General features: G+C 36.1%; 1 protein-coding gene across 1 annotated transcript; it reads left to right on the top strand.

The window, feature by feature from the left end:
- Positions 1-5,252: 5,252 nt before the first annotated feature.
- Positions 5,253-6,880, top strand: LOC135231934 (olfactory receptor 10AG1-like). Its single transcript, XM_064289153.1, has one exon. The coding sequence runs from the start codon at positions 5,535-5,537 to the stop codon at positions 6,513-6,515; it is 981 nt and encodes a 326-aa protein (XP_064145223.1). The 5' UTR covers positions 5,253-5,534; the 3' UTR covers positions 6,516-6,880.
- The last annotated feature ends 7,003 nt before the right edge of the window (positions 6,881-13,883 follow it).

Raw genomic sequence — 13,883 nt, forward strand, 5'->3', positions numbered from 1 at the left:
TTTTCCTATTTTTATATAAAATATTTAGTTTTTGAAAAAAACAAAACCAAACTCAGTGCTTCAAGTTGATTCTAACTCATAGCGACCCTATAAGACAGAGTAGAGCTGCCTCATGGAGTTTCCAAGGAGCGCCTGGCAGATTCGAACCGCCAACCCTTTGGTTAGCAGCCTAGCACTTAACCACTACACTACCGGGGTTTCCCAATTCCCCTTGTTTATAATGACTGTTTTAAACCAAGGTTTTTCTATTTGTGGGTTCTCATTTGTCTGAGAGTACATCATAATATAATAATCTTATTTTCTGCAAACCAGAATTGACTTTGGTTTTCTAGAAGTTACTCCAAAAAAAAAAAAAAGCCAAACACGTTGCCATCAAGTAGATTCTGACTCATAGCCACCCTACAGGACAGGGTTCAACTACCCCTTAGAGTTTCCAAGGAGCAGTTGTTGGATTGGAACTGCCGTCCTTTTGGTTAGTAGCCATAGCTCTTAACCATTACACCACCAGGGTTTCCATAAAGATATTTCAGGATCATAAATATCTACCAGTACAAAGCAAAACCAAACCCATTAATGATAAGAAAATAAGCAGAACATGTCCAGATGATGTTAATGACACACGATTCCAAAAGTCCTGTTCAAAAGAATCATAAGGAATAAAGCAAGGAAGTTAAGCAGGCAATAGATAAGAAATTTGAACACTTTCTTGCAGGTAATACAAGGTGATTAGGAATATTTCTCTTTCCAGGCCATCCATGAGCTCTGAGTGTATTTTGGAAATAAAGAGTGTGTGAAATAATATTCTACGCAGAGGCTACAGAGAAAGTCTGGTCTATCATCCAAAAGTTGCTTGGAGCAATACACCAAATTTAATTGCAAAGAGGAGCAATTAGTTAGCAAATTAGGTACGACCCAGGAGAAGAGATACCCACATAGGGAATGAGTGACTATTTCCTACATAAAGAGAACTTGGTATTTCAAAAGGAAGTTGAATTCCTGTTGAAAAAATAGAATACATCTTAAACAATTTAAGTATTTAAAAAGACGTGAAAACACCATCAAAGAGAAAGAAGTGACTACAGCAAGGCCAAAAAGGGTAAATATAAATTATTAATATGTTGGTATTGTATTTTAATTCAGGGCTATTATTTAATTTGAGGATCAATATTAGTAAAAGAATTCCAGACACCTGAGATAATGATACATCTTCGTCTGAAGATGTATTCTTTGCTTAAGGCTGCAGCTGTAGATTTCTATCTGAATTAAATACATTTCAAGTGTTTTAAATACATATAATTCTCAATAATTGGTCTACTGCTGGCAATAATAATAATTAATTTTAAAAGTTACTCATTTTGAGAAATAACCTCTTAAGGAAACTAGAAGTGAGGAATCATATACTCATAAATATTAATTAAACACATTTTGCTATGCTGATAATAAAATATTGCCCTTATTAATGAAATCATTTATATGAGAACAACACTCCTTCTTTTAGGGAAAATATGAAACACTTATTTCTTCCAAATTATAAGCTCATGAAAAAAAAATTTAGTTCAACATTTTTGGTTCTTATTCTATTATGGTATACATTACCCAAATAAAATCAGACCACGTACATGGAAGGAATAAGATATCTCATAACTACATTTGCTAAACGTTTTATGCATTATTTTTATTTCCACTAGGAACACTTTATTTTGTCTTAAAATAAGGCAATATGCCCAAATATTATTATGATTAAAATATATAAATGTAAGAAAGTTGGGTTTTTTAGCAATAAGGTCAATTTTTAGTCAACAAATAAGAATGAGATTTACTAGAATCTTAATAGGAAATTATAGAGTTGGCTTTTTACATTCTCACCACAATCACCAACTTTAATCACCCTCTTCTGCTTCATGGTCAATATCATTTTCTAATAGAAATTTCTTTTAATGTAATTTAATAGCATACCATGTTGGGGCATAACTTTGTGCTATATTCTTATTAAAAGAAATCATAGGATGTAACATCAAGGTAATAAAAGACATGTGAATCATCATGTAGTAGAATCGAGAGCTCATCAGTGAAATAGCGTTAGATTTTAAAGGCCAGAAATTATATAGTAAAATCTTTGAAAATCAGAACCTATGTAAGGCAAAACATGTCAGAGAAGGAAAACTCACCGGGCGATTATGAGGTAGAATTATTAATAGGGAGCAATAGAAAAGTGGTAAGACTGCGCCCTGCCGAAGGCAGAAAACTTGTGCGACCTGGAAAACAAGGCAGGCCCTTTGAATTCTGCCTGTCACAGTTTTCACTGTAATAGGGACTACATTGATTGGAAAAATATTCCTAGAAGTTGATCAACCTGACAGTTAACTGAGTTGAGGTTTTCAGCTGGCTGTAACTGCTAAAGATGCATTTTGCCTTCACAATAATCTACGAAAGAACCTGTGTGCTTCACTCACATTCTTATGTAATTAGCTAGTTATTGTTTTTTTTCCCAAAATAAAGACAAGAGATCTGATGTACTACTGTTTTAAGTAAAATGGTATATCTTAGGTATGTAAAATGGTTTATACCAGCTTAAAGCTCATGGTCCTTTTTTACAAGCCCAGTGTTTTTTTCAAGACTTGCGTCAGTTTCATCCCATTGGCTTACTAAGTAAACACAAAAGTCTTGAATAAAATATATTAAATAAAGTACTAAGGTGGAATGGTTTAGGAGGTAATGTGAACAGTAGACTGAGAGAAGAAAACATTCCAGGCTTCAAAAAAAAGAAAAGAAAAATAATCAATAATTAATGTATTAATTAAAAATTATAAACCCCCTTTCCATTAGACACTATTCTATTTTCAAGGTTATAAAACAAGGATCTTAAAACAAGAGATAATCAGATTGCAGTGATTGGTTATAATTAATAAATGTTAACAAGTTTGGGAAAATTCATTGTTTTTCCATTATCACACCTAGGGATGTGGAAATAGCTTGGTAACAGAGTTGAAATCCAGAACTTGTGAAAATCTTGAAAATTTAGGTGAAAACTTTGAGTCTCAATTTTTTAGCCTCTAATGAGAAGTGGGGATGTAAACACCTTATTTTAAAACAAAAGAATAAGAATATGATAAAGGAACAATTTATGCTGGCAGTAATATAATTCAATTGTACTAATATAATCCTGAATTTACAATCAACACCCATGCAAGCAGCAGTCAAGAAATCAAATGGTGTTTTGGATTGGGAAAATTTGATGCAAAAGACCTCTTTAAAATGTTAAAGAACAAAGAGGTCACTTGATGGACTAAAGAGCTCCTGGCCCACACCATGCATGGTGTTTTCAATCACCTCATATGCGTGCAAGAGCTTGACGATGAATAAGCAAGACTAAAGAAGAGTTGACACCTTTGATTTATGGTGTTGGCAAAGAATATTGGATATACAATGGACTGCAAAAGAACAAACAAATCTGACTTGGAAGAAGTACAGGTAGAATGCTCCTTAGAGGCAAGGATGGAAAGACTTTGTCTTACATACTTTGGACAGGTTATCAGGAGGGACCAGTCTCTGGAGAAGGACATCATGCTCGGTAGAGTAGAGCATCAGCGAAAGACAGGAAGATGCTCAATGAGACAGATTGACACAGTGGCTGGAACAATGCTCTCAAGTACAACAGTTATGAGGATGCTGAGGACCAGGCAGTGTTTCTTTGTGTTGTACATAGGGTTGCCATGAGTAGGGACTGATTTGGTGGCATATAACAACAGCGTCAATATAATCCTTAAGGAGCCCTGGTGGCAACAGTTAAGTCCTTCATTGCTAACTGAAAGTTCAGCAATTCAAATTCACCCAGCAGCTCCACTGGAGAAAGACTTGATGATCTGCTTCCGGAAAGATTACAGCCAAGAAAAACCTTTGGGACATTTCCATCTGTCACATGGGGTTGCTATGATTTGCAATCGACATCACGGCACCCAATGACAGCAATACAATCTCTAGGATAATCCTGAGAAGACTTCTCCGAAGAAGTGACATTTGAGCTGAGTCCTAAATAGTTAGAAGGAGAAACTATGTAAAGAACATTCTAGGCAGATGAAAGAGCAAAAGAAGATCCTTGAGGTTTGCATTCTTAAAAACCTAAAGAACTGATTGCTTTGTGGGGGGGATGTTTTAGTCAATGATATTGGAAATAAAGGAAGGGGCCAAGTTACATAGCAGTTTTCAAGTCCTGGAAATAAATTCAGATTATTCCAAGTACAATGAGAATCCATGAAAGTGCTTTTAGCATGGCAGTAAAATAATGGAATTTACACCTCTTAAATATCCACACTGTTTTTTTCCTGTACACAATGTATTGTAGTGGAACAAGACTATTACAGTCATCCCAGAAATAAGAGGATAGGCTGAACTAAGAAGTTAGCCATAGAGATGACGAAAATGAGCATATTTTGAAAGTTCCAGCGTAGTGAGTAGTGTGCATGCGGCTGCTAGTATGTCTGCTCCTGAGACCATGAAAATTGGTTCCAGAATGTAGCAAATAAACCCCCTCTCGCTCCACTGACCTGATCTCTCCCCTCCACAGAGCAGGGCTGCCAGTGACCAGAAATCATGATTAGGGCAATGCTCTAGGGCTTGTTCAGATAGCTGGAGGTAATGAATGGCAAGAGGATGGGAAGTGGTTGTAGGGATTTATTTTGACAATGATGCTTCCATTGTAACCCTAATAAGAAAAATATGGATATCATGGAACAATAGGAAATAAAATGGGTTGGGTTAAATGGATTATATGTCTCGAGGTTATGCATTAATAAATGTTAAATAAAATTGGAGCCCTGTTGGTATAATGGTTAAGAGTTCTGGCGGTTAACCAAAAGTTCAGCAGTTTGAATCCACCAGCTTTTCCTTGTAAACCCTGTGGTCTATTGCCATATAGGAGGTAGTTATAGAGAAAGTTGTGAAATAGAATGCCTGGCCTCAGTGGCTTACACATTCATTAAAAGAGGTGAGTCAGGCACATAAAAATGTAAAACAAACATGCAGAACCTTACTCCCTGAGTCACAAACAAAAGGAAAAGCAGAGTCCTGGTTGAGTATACAGTGTGAGGGACTGGAGTCTATGTGTAAACAAAGATCAAAAATAAACAGAAAACCTTCAAATATACATGTGAAATTGAAAGAAAGAATAATGTTTGGAAATAGGGAAAACTTTCAATGAAGTGAAGTGGTTTGCGGAAGTCCTCAATTAAAAGAAGGAGGGGATTAGATTTGGTTCTAAATTTAACTGAATTAAAGGTCTCAGTTGTGTTCTCCCCTCTTATACTGGAAGATTAATAAAAAATGTATGGATCTTATAGGAATGATTTTAATGCAAATCTAGAATTATAAATCAGTTGTATACTCATTTTATTGATTGAATTGATTTTCTCTGCAGGTGAGTTAATTGCTCCTGGTTTCACATCAGATTGCCCTGGATCACAGAATTTAAGTGTCAGAAAGAAACAGAAATTATAAAGGCCAATGCCCATGTCACAATTCAGTTATCAAAAAGGAAAATGCAGCCAAGAAGAGCAAATCCACAGATAGACAACAAATTAAAAGTAACGGAAACCAATATCAGTACAATGATGGAATTTGTTCTCTTAGGATTTTCTGATGTTCCCAAATTCCATTGGTTTCTTTTTGGAGCTTTCTTAGTGATTTATATGATTATTCTGATGGGCAATGGTATCATCATTCTAATAACAAGAGTAGACCCCACACTTCAGACCCCCATGTATTTTTTTCTCAGCAATTTTTCCTTCCTAGAAATCTGTTATGTGTCTGTTACTCTTCCTAGAATGCTCATGGATCTTCGGACCCAGAAAGGAAACATTTCTTTTTTTGCTTGTGCTACACAAATGTGCTTTGTCCTTATGCTTGGAGCCAAAGAGTGCCTTCTCCTGGCGGTGATGGCCTATGACCGTTATGTGGCCATTCGTCACCCTCTGCACTATCCTGTAGTCATGAATCAAAAAATGTGTGTCCAGCTAGTGGCTGGCTCCTGGATCAGTGGGATTCCTGTTGAGATAGGCCAAACAGGCCAGATATTCTCTCTGCCCTTTTGTGGTTCTAACCAAATCAATCACTTCTTCTGTGACATTCCCCCAATCCTCAAGCTGGCCTGTGGTGACATCTTTGTCAATGAGATGGTGGTCTATATATTTGCTGTAGTATTTGTCACTGTTCCTTTTGTGTTGATACTTGGGTCCTATAACAGAATTATATCAACCATCCTCAAGTTGCCATCAAACACAGGACAGACCAAAGCCTTTTCCACCTGTTCTTCCCATCTCATAGTTGTAGTTTTATTCTATGGATCAGCTACTATTACCTATTTAAAACCTAAATCCAACCAATATGAAGAAACAGACAAACTTCTCTCTCTTTTCTACACCATTTTGACCCCATTGTTTAACCCTATGATATACAGTCTGAGGAACAAAGATGTTACTGAAGCATTGAGAAAATTTCTTCTCAAATCATTAGCGTTATGACACACTTGAACTAACAGAACTTTTACAATCCAAGAATAAAATCAGCAACTCAAAAAACAGTGGGCAAATCATTTGAATAAAGACTGTCATGGATTGAATTGTGTCCCCCCAAAATGTATGTATTGATTTGGCTGGGCCGTGATTCCCAGTATTGTGCGATTTTCTACCATTTTGCCATCTGATGTGATTTTCCTGTGTGTTGTAAATCCTACCTCTGATATTAATGGGACAGGATAGGCGGCAGTTATGGTAACGAAGCAGGGCTCATCCACAAGATGAGGCTGTAGTTGGAGTCAATGTCTTCTGATATAAAGGAGAGAAGTGAGCAGAGATGAGAGGGGACCTCATACCACCAGGAGAGCAGCCCCAGGGGCAGAGCACATCCTCGGGACCCAGGGTTCCTGCACTGAAAGCCTAGTCCAGGGAAAGACTGATGACAAGAACCTTCATCCAGAGCCAGCAGAGAAAGTGTTCCCCTGGAGCTGACACCCTGAATTTGGACTTCTAGATTACGTGCGGGAATAAACCATTTGTTAAACCCATCCACTTGTGATTTCTGTTAAAGCAGCACTACATGACTAAGATAACAGTTTTTTAAAAAGACACACAAATATCTAATAAGTATAGATAAATATGCTCAACATCTTTAGTTATTAGAGGAATGCAAATTAAAATCAAAATGCGATACCACAAAACATCCATCAGAATAGGGAAAACAATTAAAAATTCTAACAATGCCAAGTGCTGGCAAAGGGGTGGGGCTACTGACAATCTCATGCACCTGGACAGTTGGAGTGTAAAAGGATATAATCACTCTGAAAAACACTTTAGCTCTTTCTCAAAAGGCTAAACATATACCTACAATATGACTCAACCATTCTACTCCTCAGTTTTTGTCCAAAAAGAAACGAAAACATATTTCACATTAAAAATTATACATGAATATACATAACAACTGTATTCATAATAACCAAAACTTCAAAATAACACAAATGTCTATCAACAGATGAATGAATAAACAAATCACGGTATATGTATCCAATGGAATTCCATTCTGCGATAAGGTGGAATTAACTACATTTATATACAAAACAGCATAGGTAAATATTAAAAATCATACTGAGTAAAGGATTCCAGACATAAAGTACATTCTTATTGTAAATGAACTCTTACAGAAATATGATCGGTGACCTTCTCTAGTGAAGAATGTATGAAAGGAATAGATTGCAAAAGTGCACAAGGAAACTTTTCAGAATGATGTAAATGTTCTGTATCTCAACTGTGGAAATGGTTTTACAAGGGAGTACATCTGTCAAATTTCATCAAATAGATTTTAAAAGATGTATTTTATTTTATGTAAGTTATTCCTCAATAAAGTTTCTAAAATAAGAATAAAGTCATACTGACATATGGCAATAACATGTTACCAGAAACAAATATATCTAATAAATCTATTAAAATGCATGAATACGTACTATGAATGGAAGCCCTGGTGGCATAGTGGTTAAGCGCTATGGATGCTAACCAAATGACGGGCAGTTTGAATCTACCAGGCACTCCCTGGAAACTCTATGGGGCAATTCTACTCTGTCCTATAGGGTCGCTGTGAGTCGGAATGGACTCATAGGCAGTGGGTTGGTACTAAGAATAATTACCCTATTTATGAAAATTTCCATGTTTAAATTTTAACTAAATGTCATACAGATATATGTTATTTTTATTTCTTAGCACACTATTATGCTTTTGAAACTAGCTTTTAAGTATAATAATATAATAAAATATAACTAAAGTCTCAGAACTCTCTGGGTTAGAAAAATAGATTATATGATGCTCCTACTGATACTTTTCCACTATTCTCCTGTCACTTTGTTATAGTGTGATGCCTTGCATGTTGCTGTGATGCTGAAAGTTATGCAACAGCTTTTTCAAATTCCAGCAGGGTCACCTAAGTTGGGCAGGTTTCAGCAGATTTCCAAACTATGACTAGGAAGAAGGTCCTGATGATCAGCTTCTGAAAAAGCAAAGGCCAGTGAAAAACCTTATGAACAGCAGCAGAATATTGTCTGATATAGTGCCAGAAGATAGGCCTCTCATGTTCGAAAAAAGGCACACAAAATACGACTGGGGAAGTGTTGCCTCTTCAAAGTGGGGTTGACTTTTTAATGGAGTAGAGTTTTTTTAGAGTTTTTGGGACCTTCATTTGCAGATGTGGCATGGCTCAATATGAGAAGAAACAGCTGCAAACATCTACTAATTATCAGAGAGTTGAACATAAAAAAAAAAAATAAGGGCATGAATGTAGGAAAATTGGAAGCTGTCAAAAATGAAATGCAATGCATAAAGATTGATACCATAGGCATTAGTGAGCTGAAATGAAACAGAATTGACCATTCTGAATCTGACAACCATATGGTCTACTATGTCAGGAATGACAAATTGAAGAGGAATGGCGTTATATTCACCTTCAAAAAGAGTCAAGATCTATCCTGAAGTACAACGCTGTCAGTGATAGGATAATATCCATACGCCTACGAGGAAGTCCAGTGAATATAAAAATTGTTCAAATTAAATCACCAAACACTAATGTCAAAGATGAAGATACTGAATATCTTTAACAACTTTTGCAGTCTGAAATTGATCAAACCTACAATCATGATGTGATTGGAATGTGAAATATGGAAAAAAAGAAAGAAGGATCAGCAGTTGGAAAATATGGCCTTTGTGATAGAGATAATGGCAGAGACTTCATGGTGGAATTTTTAAGACCAAAGAGTTATTCCTTGCAAATATCTTTTTTTTTTTCTACAAAACAAACAGTGACTATATACATGGGTCTAACCAGATGGAATAGGCAGGCATCAAATAGACTACATGTATAGAAAGAGAGGGTGGAGAAACGCAATATCATCAGCATAAGACCAGGAGCTGATTGTAGAACAGGCTGTCAATTGCTTATATGCAAGTTCAAGTTGAAGCTGAAGAAAATTAAAATGAGTTCACAAGAACCAAAGTACAAATTTAAATATATCCCACCTGAATTTAGAGACTACCCCAACAACAGGTTTGAAGCACTGAACACTAATGACCAAAGAGCAGACGAGTGGTGTAATGACATGAAGGATATCATACATGAATAAGTCATTAGAAGATAGGAAAGAAAAATAAATAAATAAAACAGACTAATGGATGTCAGAAAGACTCTGATATTTGTTCTTGAACTTAGAGTAGCAAAACAAATGGAAATAAATAAATAAATAATGAAGTAAAAGAGCTGAACAGAAGATTTCAGAGTGGCTCCAGAAGACAAAATAAAGTACTCTAATGAAATATGGCCATTCCAAAGAATAATGACCAAACAGAATGCAGAAATTGAATGATTTTGAGAACATCACATGTGAAGAAAGCAAGAGGTCATTAAAAAGACAGGAAAAAAATAAAGACCAAAATGGATGTCAGAAGGGACGCTGAAACTTGCTCTTGAACATCAAGTAGCTAAAGCAAGAAGAAGAAATGATGAAGTAAAATAGCTGAACAGAAGATTTCAAAGGATGGCTGGAGAAGACAAAGTAAAGTATTATAACGACATGTGCAAAGACTAGGAGTTAGAAAAACCAAGGGGAAAAACACGATCAGCATTTCTCAATCTGAAAGAACTGAAGAAAAAATTAAATCGAGAATTAATCTCACATACTTTGGACATTGTGTAAGGAGGAATCAATCCTTGGAAAAGGACAACAAAACAGAGAGTCACCAAAAAAAAGAAGACCCTCAACCAGATGGATCGATACCATGACTGCAACAATGGGCTCAAGCATAACAACAATCATAAGGATGGTGCAGGACCAGGCAGTGCTTCGTTCTGTTGTACACAGAGTTGCTATGAGTTGGAACTGAATCAAGGCTCCTAACAATGACATTTAGATGAGACCAAGAAAAAAGACAAGATAGTGGAGCCAAGATCCCAAATGAAAAATGACAAATTTCTCATTCCAGGCAAGTGGCCTTAAGAGTCTCCCCAGTAATTGGTGACAGCTGTGGGTTTCTCAAGCCAAAGGGGAGGGTGCTTCAACGTATTCTACCCTGGTTTCTCCACAATGTAGTGAGCTTGGAGTGGCATACAAATTACCTTATCTGATCATTGTTCTATGGATCTGAAGGTGCTGATTCAGACCTAATATAGAGAACTATGTGACAATGAATGATCATAGACTTTGCACAGAGTGAACACTATAGGACTGGGGAACTAGCTTCAATATGTGAGAGAAAGGGTGAAACACCTAGTTAGTGACCAAAAGTGAAAATTTTGGCAGAGTCTGACCAGACATTCCCCAAACTTATTTCCTTTCCTTGAGCACCCAATTAAGTAATATTCCCTAGTTCCCTCCTATTTAAATTGTGCTGTGGAATTAGTTTCTACCCTGGCATGTGGGTAAATGTGATGCATCTTGCTTATACTATGTGTTTAATTATAGTTGACTGAAAGCTGAAGCTGAAGATCCAGCAGGGGCTACAAAGAACACTTCACCACCACCACCATTGTCTTTGGTAATTATGATTTATAAGGACACTACAGGACAGAGTAGAACTCTAAATTCAAGACTGTAAACTTTACGGGAGCTGACTGCCTCATCTTTCTCCCATGCAAAGAACACCTAGAGAACAAAAAGTGGAACTGTAGGAAGGAAAGAACTGAAGAAGAACTGACACCTTTGAACTGTGGTGTTGGTGAAGAATATTGAATAATTCATGGACTCCCAAAAGAACAAACAAACCTGTTTTGAAGAAATACAGCCAGAATGCCCCTTAGAAGCAAGAATGGGAGGCTAAGTCTCAAATACTTTGGACATATCATCAGGAAGGATCAGTCCTGGAGAAGGACATCATGCTTGGTAAAGCAGGTCAGTGAAAAAGAAGAAGACCCCAACGGGATGAATTGTCACAGTAGCTGCTGCAATGGGCTCAAACATGAAAATGATTGTGAGAATGACACAGGACTGGGCAGTGTTTCATACTGTTGTACATGGGATTGCTATGAGTCAGAACTGACTCGACAGCACCCAACAACAACAACAAAAAATAAACAAGACAAAAATATGAATTGAAAATTTATAACCGTACTGACTGCTATGGTTTGTTAGTACTTGACAAAGAAGATAAAAACTTTAAAAATAATGATATGATTTTCAGAGATCATGTAAGTGGTATACTTAGGAACAGGACATTCATCTCTTTTCCAGTACCAATAAAATATTTACAAAAATTGTTCATGCTCATTCTCTGACAAAGATAATTTCAATAAACACCAAAAACCACAAATTAAAAATAAATTAGCAAAAGTTTAAATACTTAAAAAATATAACAATTTTGGAAAATAAACATTTAAATACCTTAAATAGAAGAACAATGTAGGTATATTCAAACTAGTGCGAATAAAATTGGTATGTTAAATTTTTAGGGATCTTGCCATATAAATCTAATGAAGAAAACACAAAGTTCAAATATTGTCCAAGCATTGATCAAATTTCCTACCCATAAAAGTTTTATTATTAAACATAAAAGAAAATGAACACACTTGTATTGTTTCCTCCATTTTGATTATTGGAGAGTATTTACCAGAATCCATATGGTGTAACCACATAAGGCTTTTATTTAAAGGCAAAAGATACTGTGCAGTGAGGAAAAGAAAATAAAAGAAAGCATTGAAAGTCTGAAACATAATTAGCAAAAGGAACTCCCCAGGGCCCTTTCTTTGCATACACAAAGCTGCAGTTTTGCTTGAGACTAAAATCTATGCAAGGAATCTTTGTTTCATGTGAAGTTCAGACAGCAAAGCAAGTTGGGATTGGGGTTTGGTTTTCTCTTGGTCATGTAATCAAGTGAGGTTTGTCAAGCCAGCTAGCACAGTTGAAAATCCTCTGTAAAGAAATCCCAGGATATTTTCAGACCTTACCAAAAAACCAAACCCATTGCGTCAAGTCTATTCCAAATCATAGTGAGCCCATAGGACAGAGTAGAACTACACCGCGGAGTTGCCAAGGAGCACCAGGTTGATCTCAACTGTTGACATTTTGGTTAGTAGCCAAGCTCTTAACCACTGTGCGACAATATAATAAGGTCCATTTATTTTATAAAAAAAAATTTTTTTTTTTTTTTTAAGAGTTAAAAAAAAAAAAAAAAAGCTAGACATCCAGAGAGAAGGATAGAGCTTTCCCAGTACAGGTGTCTATCACCTCTATTTCCATAATGGTAATGACTACATTCAGTAACCTGTGAAACCACTGCATTAATTTCCCAATGCTGTGTAACAAACAGCCAACAAACTTTGCAGCTTAAAATGACGTAAATTTACTATCTCACTGCTTCTGTAAGTCAGATGTTTGGTAAGGTATGATTGGTTTCTCTGCTTACAGTCTTAAAGGTGAAATGAAAGTGTCCCATGGGCTGAGTTCTTGTCTGAAGAATTTTAGGAATAATACGTGATTCCAAGCTCCTTGAGGTTGTTGGCAGAATCCAATTTCTTGTAGTTGTAGGACTGAAGTCCTGTTTCCTTAAGAGATGTCAGCCAGAGGTTACTATCAGCTCCTAGAAGCCATTCACAGTCCATGCCATGTGACCCTTTCCATCTTTCTCACCTTGAATCTCTGATTTCCTCTGTCTTTGAACTCTGGGCCTAGATTTAAAGGAATCCTGTGATTAGGTCAGTTCAAGTGATTTGAGACTCTAATTATATCTGCAAAATCCTTTCACACAACATCTGGATTAAAGTTTGAATAACTGAAAGAAGGGATGTGTGCACTGTGGGGCAGAAGTGTTGGAGGCAGTCTTAGAATTTTACCTACCATAGTTACAAAATTAATACAAAAATTAGGGAAAAATGATTAAAAATATATGAAAGCAAAAATTGAATAAAATAATAAAAAATGGAATCAGTAAAAGTTGATGGAGTAGTCCTTTGAAAACAGAGCTAAGTAACTATGCAAGTTGTACTGAGGGGCGGGGGGACAAAGCAAACATGGTCATTACTAGGAATAACAGAAAATGTGACCTCAGAGATTCAAGAGATTTTTTCACATTATAGAAAGTTGTTCACATAAAACTTGGCTAACTCTGTAAATAACAGAACCGAAAGCACTGTATTCTAAGAAAATACCAATTTCACAAATACATAAACACATACATGTATATATACAGATATAATTTTAGTGGAAACAATTGTAACCATGACAAAAGTATCGCATTCCATTGCTCAATATTTTAAAATCTATTAACTCAAATTAGTTCAATGAGTCAGATGCCATTTCAGAGGCACAATATATTTTGTCACAAGAGTAAATCAAATAGTGAAGGTGATTTGAAAAAATCGGCTTA

This window comes from Loxodonta africana, chromosome 7, assembly GCF_030014295.1.
Source record: "Loxodonta africana isolate mLoxAfr1 chromosome 7, mLoxAfr1.hap2, whole genome shotgun sequence".
Lineage (NCBI taxonomy): Eukaryota > Metazoa > Chordata > Mammalia > Proboscidea > Elephantidae > Loxodonta > Loxodonta africana.